Consider the following 15,225-nt stretch of genomic DNA (forward strand, 5'->3'; position numbering starts at 1 on the left):
GAATTGTTTTGGTTTGGAGATGTTGTGTTTGGCACGAGTGATCATTTGATGATGAGAGTTGGATTGAATATTGGGTGAGGGTGATTCAGTGGGTATTGCAACTTGTGAGAGAGATGGAGGTGAGGCGATAGAAACAGAGGATGAATCTGGAAGAGATTGTGAGTAGGTGGGTGATGTGGGTGAAGATGATGTAGTGGATAAAGATGGAGTACTTGATGACGTAGGTGCAGGAAAATTTTGGTTGGACTCTAAGGCTGAATTTTGGCTGGACTCTAAGACAGAATTTTTGGGAGAGTGAGATGGGCCAACCGGAGGTATGAATTGGGCTATGGAAAATGGCCGGATCTCTTGATTTTGTGTGGGTAGTTCTAAAGGGGCCTCAATTTCACAAGGAAAAATTGATTCATTGAAGCGGACATCTCTGGAAATATAAATTCTGCCAGTGGATAAATGTAAGCATTTGTAACCCTTGTGTAAAAGACTATAACCTAGAAAAAGGCATTGAATAGATCGAGCTTGAAATTTGTTGGAATTATATGGACGAAGGTTTGGCCAACATGCACACCCGAAAGTGCGAAGAAAAGTGTAATCGGGAGAGCATTTAAAAAGAATTTCAAATGGAGAATTATTTTTAAGAACGGATGTTGGCATACGATTTATAAGGTAGCATGCAGTAGAGAAAGCATCATCCCAAAATTTTGAGGGCATTTTTGCATGAGATAATAAGGCAAGACCAGTTTCGACAATGTGTCGGTGTTTGCGTTCAATTGAACCATTTTGTTGGTGTGTGTGTGGACAAGAAACACGATGAGAGATGCCAAATTGAACAAGAATTTTATTTAATGGACGATATTCTCCACCCCAATCAGATTGAACAGATTTGATAGTAGAGTTAAAATAACATTCCACATTAGATTTGAATTTCAAGAAAATAGAGCTAACATCACTCTTACACGACATTGGATAAAGCCACGTATATTTGCTAAAAGCATCCAAAAAAGACACATAATATTTGGAGCCAGATCTAGAAAGAACTGGAGCTGGACCCCATACATCGGTGTATATTAATTCTAGAGGACACGTGGCTATGGAATGTGAAGAATGAAAGACGAGCTGCTTGCTTTTGGAACTTAGACAAGCGGGACAAGGAGACATCGATTTATTTGACGCAACTGGAAGACGAAAATTTGAGAGCACACGACGGACCACACGTAAGGCGGGATGACCTAGCCGGGAGTGCCATTGAGAAGTAGAGACTCGCTCACCAACATGGACAGATGCAGGGAGCTTATTTGCGGAATTTGAAAATTGATAGAGGCCATGTTTATTCGGGCCGTGGAGCAAGATTTTCCCGGATTTGCGATCCTTCAAAAGAAAGTAATGAGGATGGAATTCAAAAAAAGTATTAGTGTCTTTTGTGAATTTATGAACAGAGATTAAGTTTTTGGAGATAGCAGGGACATGTAAAACATTGAAAAGATCAAAGTTTTGAGATGGAGTAAAAATGCGAGTGTTTCCAATGTTTTTGATTGAAAGCCCATTACCATTGCCGACTCGGATTTGATCAGACCCCTTGTATTCATCAGCTGTGAGATTCAGATTGTCAATGTCTGAAGTGAGATGATGGGTAGCACCGGAGTCAGGGTACCAAGCAGGATCCATTCCACCGGAAGGAGCGGTGTAGTATGCATGTAATGAGTTGGACTGATCTCTGTGAAGATCTCTGGGATATGCTTGATTGAATCGATTATAACAGTCGAATGCAATATGACCCATTTTATTACATACCTGGCAGATTGGGCGGTGAGACTGCGACTGAGAATAATTGTTTGAGGTGCCACGGCGTGAAGATGCCCCATGTGAGGATCCACGCCCCCTACCTCGAAACGGATGTGATGATGACCCAGATTGGAAACCACGGTAGTTGTGGCGTCCTCCACGACCACGTGAGGGATAGCTACGATCAGCAACATTAACTCCAGCAATTGATAAGTCAATCGAATTGTGGTGTTGTTCTAGGCGCATTTCATGCGAGAGAAGATGGCCATAAATTTCTTCAACCGAAAGAGGTTCAATCCGTGTGGTAACGGAAGTAACGAAGGGATCATATTCAGATCCTAGACCCCCAAGGAGAAAAGATTGCATTTGAACGTCAGTGAGAGGTTGGCCGATACTAGATAACGTATCAGTGAGAGCCAGGAATTTCTGGTAATAATCTGCAATGGAGGAGTTGCCTTTCTTGAGAGTATTCAGTTGATAATGCACCTGCATTGAGCGTGCCTTAGACTGAGAAGAAAATAAATTCTTCAGAGTGGTCCATGCTTCCAAAGAGGTGGTGCACCGTGTGACATGGGAAAGCATCTTGCTGGATAGAGCAGATGTTATAGCACCAAGAATAAGTTGATCTTGCATATACCAATGCAAATAGGCAGGATTGGAGGATGTGGTCTCAACTCCATCTGTTGTGGTGGTAATTGTTTCTGGAGGGCACTTGTAAGTGCCATCAACATAGCCATAGAGATTTCCTCCCTTGAGATGAGGAACAACTTGAGGTAGCCATATAGGATATGTATCTTGAGTGAGCTTAATAGGATTGAAGTTGGTGAAGGTCACCAAGGGTGGCGTCTGGTGGGTTGTGATGGGTGGTATGGGTGGTGGTGTTTGTTGGGTTGGGAGGAGTGGTATTTCTGCCATTGAGGAAAGAAAGAAAAAAAAAAACGTAGAGCAGGGAAAAAAATTGACGTGAGTCACTAGGGCTCTGATACCATATAAAATCCAATAAATTGAATTTGCTTGCTGCCTTGCCTTTAACGTAGGCTAAGGCTTTGTATTTATAATTGAGTTTGTTACAAAGAGATGGAATCAAATACTAAAGCAAATACAATTTGAAATCTATTCTATCAAGTATAATTTGAAAGCTATACAAGATAATAAGAGTTATCTATTTATCTTATTATTTGAATCTTCATCTTCATTATCTGGAAGAGAGTTGGATAAGGAGATGTCTCTAACACCCCCTACATTATTTCGAAGCTTAATATATATTTTAAATGCCTAGTTAGGACAGGGTCAACTATACAGAGGTGAGGTGTTTCATGCATTTCAATTAATTTCTAATATATTATCTCTATAAAAGTAACATTAATAGAACATATTTCCCGCTGTTCCATTAATTGAAGTGGTCGAATTTGGCTGCAATATTTCTAATCTCAGCAAATTTAAGTGGTTAAGTAATGGCCGGTTCAACCACTGAATAAAAGATCGTCACCCTATGTTGAAGATTTACCAACTCTTATATGATTGTGGGGAAAAAAAAAAACATGTCTTACAGGCTCCATCTAGTGAAAAACATGGACCGGTTCATTCACTTCCGGCTATAAATAGATATGTTCCCATGCAACATCTCTCACTTCTCACAAAACCAAGAATTCACATAATACAGAAGAAGGATGAAAGGGTTTCCTAATTGCCTTGTAGCTTTGGCACTCATGGCTTTGGCATGCTCCATTGCCTCTGCCTATGACCCAGCTCCTCTGCAAGACTTTTGTGTTGCACTTAACAGTACAGCTGATGCTGGTATCTACACCTTCTTCTTCTTGATTGTTTGGATCTACGTATATCAATTGAATTATGCTAGGAGGATTACTTAAATATGTAAGTGTCTTGTGATATTAACGAACTTTTTATTTTTTTATTTTTTACTTTTTTCTGCAGTATTTGTGAATGGAAAGTTCTGCAAGGACCCAAAGCTTGTCACTGCCAACGATTTCTTCTTTCCGGGGTTAAACACTCCTAGAAGCACCGCAAGTCAACTCGGGTCGAATGTCACTCTTTTGGACGTGTCCAAAATACCTGGCCTGAACACACTAGGCGTATCCCTAGCCCGCATAGACTTTGCACCATACGGCCTAAATCCACCTCACACTCACCCTCGTGCCACCGAGATTCTAGTAGTCGTAGAGGGTACTCTATTCGTTGGCTTTGTGACATCCAACCCGGATAACCGCCTCATCACCAAAACTCTATACCCGGGAGATGTCTTTGTCTTCCCAATTGGTCTCATTCACTTTCAGTTTAATGTTGGAAACACGAATGCTGTATCTTTCTCCGGTCTTGGCAGCCAGAATCCTGGGCTCATCGTCATAGCAAAGAACGTTTTTGGAGCCAATCCTCCTATCAATCCGGATGTTCTCATCAAGGCCTTCCAATTAGAGAAGAATGTGGTTGACGATCTTCAGAAAAAGTTTGCAGCATAATAATTAGAGAACTATATGTAATGGCCACCGTGAACCGTTAGACCTAACGGTTTGAATAAAGTACTTTTCCATGTTTCCCTTCTTGTAAGGAGATGGCAATATATAATAATAATGGAATAAAATGGTTGCTTATGTACTCTCCTGTTATTTGATTTTTTCGACATATTGCATGCATGGAAACTAAGGTTAATTGATTGGTGTCATTTTTTTCATTAATGAATAGTGTTCTTTAAAAAACGACATTAATGGCCAGTTTTTTTTAGTGGTAGAGTGAGTGCACGATTAAACTTAATAAAATTTTGAATCCACAAAGTGTTTGAAATTTCACTTTTATCTTATAATTTCTTGATACATGCCCTTCGCCTTCCTATTTTCTAAAAAAAATAAATTAACATACATTGAAATAAATAAATAATAAAATAGGATTCTGAAAAACGCTTAACAACTCCAAAAACTTGTTTATCACAATTTACACGGAATTAATACTATGAAGCAAAAATAATTTAATCACCAAATTATATAAAGCAATAAAGAGGCAGACACAAATATTTTGGATATGAAGAGGAAACCTTTTAGAAACCAATCTAAAAGTAAAACCTCTCTGGGGTAGCCAAATCCAAGAAATCACTATCAAAAGATTATCCAAATATTACAGACACTAGGAACACTTACAACCCTTTGCAAGATCTTGGCTCTGTAAGATTGACAAGCATACAACTTTTCTCCTTACTCACAATCTTCTTCAACGTGATTCTCCTTTACCGGACCCTTCCGATACACTTTTCAACCATAGATTTATCAAAGGGATAACTCAAACTCTAAGAAATTCAATTTAAAGCTCACCACATATGATCTCTCTTAGTACTGCCTCTGATGAACTCTTTGGGGGTGAAAATTCGCGTCTCTCTCTTTCTATAGAGGTGTATTTATAATAGTCCAACAATCCCTAGACCTTGGACACTGTTTGAAATCATTTAAAATTGTTACAGGTATGGGGTGTCTAATTTCAAAAGGATAATGAAAAAGCAGGCAGAGCCTTTGCCTTCGAAGAACCTAATGGGGACAATGGTTGGTGTAGCCTTGGAGGTGGCGCTTACTGTTTGTCTGTAATCTATTAGGGAGAAGGTGGAAGAGGATTTGTTTGGTTTGTTTTGCTTGGCAGATGGATTTTTCACGAGAAAGTTTTCTTGTTATTAGTGTTTTTGGTTTTCTCCCTAGAAATCTTAGATCTAAGGCAGAAGGAATTGTTTTCCAAGGCTTTTTACGGTGGTGGAAGGAACAAAAATGGCAAAGACTGAATCTCAGATGGAGGACGATCTCACAAGGATGTGGGGTAATTTTTCCTTGTCGAAGGTGGAGTGCGAGGAACTGGAGATACAGAATCAGACTTGGGAGGCAGGAGTGCATCAAGGAAAAAAATTGTGTAGTGGGAAAACTGATTGCTGATCACCTGGTTAGTAAGGAAATCATACGAACCACACTTTTACGTGGGTGGAAGCCCTCTGGAACACCTTCTTTCAAAGTCCTTGGAGACAACCTTTTTCTAGTGGACTTTGTGACGGGAAGAGACAAGCAAAGAGTGTTGGAGGGACGCCCCTGGGTTTTTGAAGGGAGTTTATTTGTAATCGAGGATTTCGATGGATTGACCCCCTCTTCGAAGTTCCTTTTTGACAAAGCAGCTTTTTGGGTCCGAATGTATAACCTTCCCTTGGCTTGTATGAGCATGGTGTTTGGGCAACAAATCGGATCGTCAATGGGGCATGTGGAAGAGGTGGATGTGGATGATGGAGGAATGGGATGGGGCGAATCTTTACGGGTTAAGATCACCCTAGATCTACATAAACCCTTATTAAGAGGAAGGAAGCTGAAGGTTAATGGGGCGTCCATGTTGATAGGTTTCCAATATGAGCGGCTCCCCAAGTTTTGTTTTGACTGTGGTATGATCAAGCACGGGGCAACAAGATGTGAGGCGAGAAGAGGTGCCAAAAAAACAAAATGCAACCACTGAGTTTGGACCTTGGATGTGCGCATCATCCCCAAAACGGAATTTCGGAGGTAGGCTCAGGCAACGGGATGATAGAAGAGACCCTCCCCAACGTGACAATGGTCGGGGAAGGTATGATCATGGGCGGAGGCAGACCCCGGGTAGGAAACGACCACCTAGTAGAAGTCATGAGGAGGAGGGGGAGTTTTCTGACATGGCGGAGCACTGAACGGGGTCACCTTTGGAAAGTAATCTACGAGGCCAAAAGTTTCCTTGTAGAGGCCAAACATCCGGTACCAAAACATGCGACGATCCCATTAATGCTGACCTGCGACCCGAAAATCATGGAGTTTTGAATGGAGAAAATCTCAGGGAGAATCCTGGGCGATTGGATACGGAAATGGAGGAGCTTAATAATCTAGCTAATAATGACAAGCTCAATAGGGAAAGTGTGGGGAACACTAATGGAGGGAATTTTAATGCATTCCTAAATGAGTTGGCTCACATGCAGGTGTCGGGGACTACGTTAATGCAGGAAGGGCGGGGGACAGCCAAAATCAATAGCCAAACGGAATGTGACGTGGGAGGTAAAAATGAAAGGGGCAATTTTTTTATCATGGCTGATGTGGAGAAAAAAATGAAAGACACTTTTTGTGGGGAAAATATTGACAAGAGATGGGCCAATGACAATTCCTAGACATGATGGAATAGGGAGACGCAGGTGTCAAAAAATGTGAAGTCTGGTGGAGAATTTCCAGGGAAACGGAAAGTACGAGATTTCAACGAAGGAGGGGAGCAGATGGCGAAAAAAGGATGTGCTAAAGGGGGACGTTGTTACAGGCCCAGTGGGGGGGGCTCCACGTGAAGAAAAAATTGGATTGGGGATGGCGGAAGTTGCTAAGCAGCTCCGCCGACCGCAATGAGAATTAAGAGCTAGAACTACCGAGGGCTTAGGAACCCTTGGACAGTTCGAGAGCTTCGCCGCCTGGTGAAGGATAAGAAGCCCCTTGTAGTTTTTTTTAATGGAAACTAAACTACAAGTTCATAGAATGGAACGTATGAGAATTCAATTGGGTTTTGATCATTTGTTTGTGGTGGACTGTGTAGGTCGAAGTGGGGGATTGGCATTACTCTAGATGAACAAGGCTGGGGTGGAAATCCAGAATTTTAGTCGGCGTCACATAAATGCAACGGCGTCTATCCCAAACTGACCCGCTTTGGAAGGTGACGGGATTTTATGGCGTGCCAATAGCTTGCAAGTGTTGGGAAGCGTGGAGTTTGTTGCTACATATTGGCCGGATGGACTCAATCCCTTGGTTTGTCTCGGCGATTTCAATGAAATCCTGTGTTCAGTTGAAAAAGTTGGAGGCAATGGACATCAAAGGGGATTAATGGAGGCCTTTCAAAGTACTCTGGAGGAGTGCGGTCTCTCGGACTTAGGATACACGGGGCCCAAATTCACATGGAACAACTGTCGGGAGGGGAACGAATTTATAAAGGAAAGACTGGACAGGGTTGTTGCAAATCGTGAGTGGTGTGACTTGTTCTAGGACCTAGAAATCTCGGTAGGGGCAGCTATATGCTCTGACCACACACCAATTTTCCTGACTTTGATGGGCAGTGCTGGTAGAGAACGGACACCATGCCAGTTTCGGTTTGAAGCGGGCTGGGAGTTGGAAACTTGATGCAGGGACATTATTGAGCAGAGTTGGCAGGGGAATTTCTCACGTGAAGACCCATGGATTACTCAATTGCAAAACATCTTTATTGAGATGGCGACGAAATGTAGTGGGTAAGCCGGCTAAACTTTATGCTGAAAAAAGCCACCGGCTGGCTGAGATACTGGGCAAGGAGACTGTACCTGATGGGAATGAAGCCGCCATGATGCAAAAAGAGCTTCAATTGCTGCTGGAGCAAGAAGATATAAAATGGAGACAACGAGCAAAAATTAACTGGTTGAAATTCGGAGATCAAAATACAAAGTTCTACCATGCTTGTGCAAACCAGCGTCGGAGGTCCAATAAAATCACCCATATTCATGATGAGAGGGGCGGTTTATGGAAAATTGATGCGGAGGTTGGGAGGGCATTTGTCAATTATTTTGAAAATCTCTTCTCAACAGGGGGAAACGTGGATTATAGGGAGTGTATGGAGGCTTTGGAGGGAAGAATCACGGAACCCATGAACGAGCTCTTAGTGCGCCCTTTCTCAGTGGAGGAGATTCGGAATGCTTTATTTCAAATGTCCCCTTTGAAAGCTCCCGGACCGGACGGGTTTAACACGGGTTTCTTCCAGGAGAATTGGGACATTGTGGGCCCCGAGGTTTGCAAAGCTATTCTATTTTCCCTTAATAATGCCATAATTGATAGTGAGCTGAATTCTACCTTGATTGCCCTTATCCCAAAGGTTAAAAATCTGTCGTGTGTGACTGAATTTCGACCTATTAGTCTGTGCAATGTGCTATATAAAATAATCTCTAAGGTGCTGGCAAATCGCCTAAAGGTTATTTTACCACAAATTATCTCCCAAACCAATAGTGCTTTTATACCTGGGTGATTAATTACAAACAACGTTTTGGCTGCATACGAGACCCTTCACACCATGCACTCTCTTCGGGAAGAAGGGGTATATGGCGGTCAAAATTGACATGAGCAAGGTCTATGATAGGGTCGAATGGGGTTTTCTAGAGGCAGTAATGATACGTATGGGGTTTGCCCCTACATGGACAAAAATTATCATGAGATGTGTTTCAACAGTAAACTATGCAGTGGTGGTGAATGGGTACCAACTGGGAGAATTATTCCAACTTGGGGTATTCGTCAGGATGACCCTATTTCACCATATTTATTCCTTATTTGTGCAGAAGTGCTGAGTTCTATGCTAGCATGAGCCGATCGAGAAAGGAAGTTGGAGGGGGTTCCTACTTTGGTGAGAGGCCCTCGCCTTAATCATCTTTTTTTCGCTGATGATAGTTTACTATTTTGCAGAGTAGATATTGAGCATTGGAACAGTCTGACAACCTTGCTAAATAAGTATGAAAGTGCTTCGGGACAACGCTTAAACCCATCGAAGACAGCTATATATTTTAGCCGTAATACACTTTAGACTACTAAGGAGGAAGTACTTGGTGTGGCAGGGATTTCAAGTACTCACAGATATGATACCTATTTAGGCTTACCGGCTTTGGTGGGTAAATTGCGCACGAAAGAATTCAAGGGTATCATTGATAGGGTATGGAAAAGACTACAAGACTGGAAGCTAAAGTTTCTGTCTCAAGCTGGGAGGGAAATATTGCTCAAGGCGGTGATACAAGCCATCCCGACTTATTCTATAAGTGTCTTTATGTTCCCTAAGGCTTTGTGTTCCAAGATTAACTCTTTAATGCAAAAGTTTTGGTGGGGCGATGATCGAATACACTGGAAAAGTTGGGGCAAAATGGGAGTTTCGAAAGCAAGTGGCGGTATGGGCTTTTGTGACTTCCACTGTTTCAATAAGGCACTCCTTGCGAAGCAATGTTGGAGGTTATGGCACACTCTGGATAGCCTAGCTTCAAAAATCATGCAGGCAAAATATTATGACAATAGCTCTATTTTGGAAGCTAAGTTAGGCTCAAAACCTTCTTTTGCATGGAGGAGCATTTTGGGCTCACGTGAGTTATTGAAGGAAGGATTATTTTGGTGAATAGGGAATGGGGAACAAACGAAGATATGGGGGACCAAATGGGTTCCCATCCCGACAACTTATACTATCCAATCTCCTCCACGGTTCATTGACCTGGATGCCCAAGTGTGTGAACCCATAGACCAGGATACGCACGACTGGAATAAGGGATTACTTGAGACAATTTTTCTCCCGGAAGAGGTTTTAGCAATTTTATCAATTCCACTGAGTTGTACAAATCGGCAGGATGTTGCGATATGGAGAGGGACGGTGCAGGGTGTTTTTACTGTCAAAAGTGCCTATCACATTGCAAAGAATATGGAGAAATAGCAGCAAGCCTCCTGTTCAAAACTCACTGCAGCCAGGGGGGTGTGGGGCCTCATATGGAAATTAAAAATACCTACTGCAGACAAGAATTTTCTTTGGCGAGCCTGCCATGAGATCCTTCTGACGAAGAGAAGCCTAGTTCAACGCAAGATTCTCTCTGATGCCTCATGTCCTTTATGTTTTTTGGAGGATGAAACACGTCTTCATGCATTGTGGGACTGCCCTGCGGCATGGGATGCATGGGGTGCGAGCCTGAAGAAATTCTAGAAATACTCATTGGGCGGACCAACATTTAGTCAGCTGGTGGAGGAGACTTTTAATAAATGTGACGATGAGGAGATATGTTTTTTTGTGGGGCTGGCTAAACGATTATGGTTCCGTAGGAATGAGGTTGTGCATGGGGGACCCTTCACCCACCCCAATGTTTTAGTCCAACAAGCTCTAACTTTTCGCCTGGAATATATTGAGGCCAATGCTATAGTACCCCGTCCAGTGGCAGAGAGAAGAGGGGGTGACCAGGGGGCGGTCGCCCCTGGTAAAAAAAAAATTAAAAAAAATTTTTTAAGTAATTTTTTGGCATAAATTGTTTACTGCCCCAGGTAAAAAAAAAAAAAAAAAAAAACCTCCTCCATCTGTTTCGGTTTCTTGGTTTCGCATTAAAAAAAAGAAGTCAAGAAATTTAATGTTTATTTATCAATATTTGGCATTTTCTTGTCATAATCCAAGTACCCAACCGAGTAAGTTGAGAGTAAAGCTTATAATTAAAGCCATTAACGCCTTGATTTGTCTTTGTTATAATTTAAGCTTTTTAATTGAGATATATCTCTCATTTTCATCATTTTGTTTATCTTATTCTAAAACAATATTGCTATTTTTTTTTTTGTGTGTTTTTTATACTTTGGGATTTTGTCAAGCATCAATGAGTTTCAGAAGATTATTGCCAATCTTAGATTTGTTCTTTTTATTAATTCATTTTAGGCTAATAGCTATCGGAATATGCTAATAATTTTATTATAATATCATTAGAGTATGAGAAGTAAACAATTATTAAAACAATACTTCGTAACAAAATGGAAGATGAATTTCTTGAAGATAATTTACTTGTCTACATTGAAAGGGAAATTGCTGAAAGCTTCGATTCAGATTTGATATTTGATGATTTTGTTTTTCTAAGACCGCATAGAATGCAATTTTAGGCACTTTGTATTTTGTATTTTCCTTTACTTTTATACTAGTGCCTACATGGTAACTAATATATCAATTTAGCATATAAATATGCTTTTTGTGATACATATATTGTGGTATAATTTTTTTTTTATTGTATTTATCATATTATAATAAAAATATAATATATAAAGAAAAAAAAATTTTATCATTATATTTTATTATTTTATTGACGCCCCTGGTAGAATTAAGTCCTGGATCCGCCTCTGACCCCGTCAACATAGTGTGGAAACTATTACCAGGTGGGAGGCTCCAGATCAGGGTGTTTGGAAACTGAATTGGGATGCGGCTTTATGTTCCAAGCGCGGCATAGCTGGGATGGGAGTGGTGATTCGCAACTCAAATGGGGAAGTAGCGGCTGTGCGGTGCATGATAAAACAGGGGCTCACTGACCCTTTGGTTGCAGAAGCATGGGCGGGTGTTCAAGCGTTAATCTTTGGGAGGGAGTTGGAGTTGAGCCACATTGTGCTGGAAGGTGACGCGAAGATAGTTGTGGATGCCCTCATCCTTGACGAGCCTAACTGGAGTAAGATAGGCCATTAGATTGATGATATGAAGATTTTGCTGGAAGCATTCCCGCAATGGTTAGCTCGGGCAGTGGGACGTGCAGCGAATAATGCTGCTCATGTTATTGCCCAAATGGTTGTTAGGGAAAATATAGAGAGAACGTGGAGGGGTTGTTACCCGGAATGTATTCATGATATTCTTATGGAGGAGTGTTCTACTCCTTCCTCCGATTGATTCAATAAAAGCGATCATGATATTATCTTCAAAAAAAAAAAAAAAAAAAAAGGTACGGGGTGTTCGGACAAGGTAAGTGCATGTCGGGACAGGGCCTTGCGAGCAAGCAAAAGCATGCTTGCTGGAATTGGTGTCCGGACAGCCTAGCAGCATATTCAGACACCCCCTACAGAGGAGTGTAATTGGACATTCCGTCAGTCCTTCATCAACATCTTTGATTGATAAGTGTTTGTGGTCCGATTGAGTTGAAACTTTGCGAGGACGTTCATGACACATGAATCCACATTATGAATGGAGGAGATTGGATTTTGAGCATTCTATATCAATGTTTGAGCCCGTGGACAGTAACCTTTACATTTTGAAACCGAATTAAGCCAACAAAAATAGTAACAGATTCAAAAGGTTGCTAGTATTATAGCAGTTAGTGAATGAACCGGTATGTGTTTTTCACCAGATGGAGCCTGTAAGGCTGCAAGACTTGGTAAGTTATCGATTTTTTATTTGTCCACTTAATTTGCACGTTTAGAAATTTAGCCAAATCCGACCACTTCAATTAATGGAACAGTGCAGTTCTATTGTTCTAATGTAGCTTTCTCCCACCTTTTATAACAAAAAATATTACTTAAACAAGAATATATATATATATAAAAGAGCCACGAACCCTGTCGTTTAGTTAAATTCCAGGGAAGTCTTCCAATAACACCATGATAAATTCCTCCAACGACCAGGTTTGAGCAGAAATATAATTAACAATATTCTGTCATGATGTTTCATACGCGGAATGTTTTTTACACTTTAGGTTGAATTTTTATTTGATGAATAATATTGATGAGTCATTCACCCTGTTATGTCATTAAAAAACTTCAGATATTTTCATCCTTTTTTGTTTTTTTGTATTGTGATTGTGCTCAATTATTTATATATGTTACATTGTTACTGCATGTTTCTGCCTGCTGTTGTTAATCTGTTCTACACGCAACCACTCAGTCAATTCATGATGTTTCGATTAAGAAATATTTTGTTTATAAATTCAGAAGTTCATAGTTTAATGATTTGATATTTCAAAATGCAGTTGACCCATTCAGGAACAACTTAATGATTTAAAATCATCCTAAGGTCGTACTATATTTTATTGTTCCTTGTGTGAGTAACAAATACTTTCTAACTCCAACCTGTAAAATCGGAATAGTAAGAATCATCTATATATATATATATTTGTTTTTCATCTTTCACCTATTTCTTACCTATCTCCATATAAGAATTGACAAATCTATCAGTGAATATGTGGGACTACATATAGGTCTCACATATTCAATCATAGATTTACCAAAAAGATGAATAAGAAATGGATATATAAGAGATTGTATGATTTTATTATTTTGGTTGATTTAGAGAGCACATTGAAATTGTTTCTGTTTTGGGATTTGTTTTATATTTAATTTTTGAAAAATAAAAACTTATTTTATTTTATTTTTAAATTTTTTTACGACCTTAGCGGCGAACCCATATGTTGCCGCTATTGATAGATCATTAGTGGCGACCAAAGTATCACTGCTAATTAATGATCATTGCTAGAAGTGTTTCCACTAGGGATAGATCATTAATTAGCAGCGATAGAAGTTTCGTTGCTAGATGTGTCGTCGCTAGTAATAGATCATCAACTGTTACATATGGTTTCAGTTCTATAGTTTTTAGAGGTGATATTTCTTGTTGCTGTCGAGTGATGATTAGCAGCGACCCAACAAGTAGTTGCTACTGATCATTAGCCACGCACCATCAGTTGTGACCACATTTGCAGTGATATGTCGCCGCTATTGAAAAATTGTGGCGATAAAGTGCTCATTAGCATAATAGTAGTGACAAGTACTAGTCGCTACTAATGAGCAAGTTTCTTGTAGTGTATTAGCATCTGGCATTAGCATTGGGGGCGTTCTAAGTCAAGAGAGGTGTCCAATCACCTTTTTCAGTGAAATGTAATTGGTTTCCAAAAGAACTATTCCATCTGTTAAGGGTGACATGAACCCATCTATTTGTTAGTGGGCCCGTGAGGTGGCTTCTCCTAGTTGGCTTTGTAGTAGGAGTATTGTTTCACCGACTCTTTCTCCAAGTCCTCCTAGGTGTAGGAGTTTGAGATTGACTTGGAGAAGGTTTTAGTCCACCTTGCTTTTGGATTTCCTTTGACCGACTTTGAGCCTTATAAAAGGCATGCTTCAGCTTGGTTTTAATGTGTGCCAAGCCAAATAGCTTTGTGTGTGCCAAAAACCTGAAGCACCAAAGGGAAGAGAAAAAAGAGAGAATTTGAGAGAAGGAGGTACAAGGGCAGCAAGAGTGTTTTCTTCTTGGTGGTTTTTTGGAGGAGCCAAAAACAAGTGATTAGAAGAAAAAGGGTGCTGCAGAGTGAGAGAAGAAAATAGAGATCAACCGCCATCTGTTCCAGCAAAAGAAGAGTTTGTACATCTGTCTTTTGTATTCTATTTTATGAATAATCTCTCTTGTGTGATAGTGAGATTTTGGTGTATTGGGGCTTTGGGATCTGAGTGATTTTCTCTCTACTATTTTTGTACTCCATCTTTTGATAGTGGATTTTCTCCGGGTCGTCTCCGCCAGTGGATGTAGGCTTGTTAAGCCGAACCACTTAAATCTTTGTGTCGTGTGTGATTGCTTATCTTTGTTATTCCGCATTCTTCTTATTTTTCGCATCTCACGGTCTTGGAAAATAGGATTAATTTCCTAACAACTGGTATCAGAGTTGCTGGTTCGAGTGGGAGCGATGGCAGGTGAAGAAGGAAAGATGGGAATCGAGAAATTCGACGGCAAAGATTTTGGGTTTTGGAAGGTACAGATTGAGGATATTCTTTATGGCAAGGATCTTCATCAACCTCTTTTGGAAGAACAACCCGACGACATGGATGATAGCGAGTGGGCTCTGCTTGATCGTAAAGCCCTAGCAGTTATCAGGTTATCACTGTCAAAATCAGTTGCAGACAACGTTGTAAAGGAGAAGACAGCAGCAGGTCTAATGACGACTTTGTC

At 40.6% G+C, this 15,225-nt stretch overlaps 1 protein-coding gene across 1 annotated transcript; it reads left to right on the forward strand.

The window, feature by feature from the left end:
• Positions 1 to 3,449: 3,449 nt before the first annotated feature.
• LOC132169109 (germin-like protein subfamily 1 member 13) lies at positions 3,450 to 4,256 on the forward strand. The gene is made up of 2 exons (XM_059580195.1): positions 3,450 to 3,576; positions 3,715 to 4,256. Exons 1-2 carry the CDS (start codon positions 3,450 to 3,452, stop codon positions 4,254 to 4,256), a joined length of 669 nt encoding a protein of 222 aa, XP_059436178.1.
• The last annotated feature ends 10,969 nt before the right edge of the window (positions 4,257 to 15,225 follow it).

This window comes from Corylus avellana, chromosome ca1 (genome assembly GCF_901000735.1).
Source record: "Corylus avellana chromosome ca1, CavTom2PMs-1.0".
NCBI lineage: Eukaryota > Viridiplantae > Streptophyta > Magnoliopsida > Fagales > Betulaceae > Corylus > Corylus avellana.

Coding starts and splice junctions, on each gene's coding strand:
- LOC132169109 (XM_059580195.1), top strand. CDS start 3,450: ATGAAAGGGTTTCCTAATTGCCTTGTAGCTTTGGCACTCATGGCTTTG. Junction 3,577..3,714: donor TAACAGTACAGCTGATGCTG/GTATCTACACCT, acceptor TTTTTTCTGCAG/TATTTGTGAATGGAAAGTTC.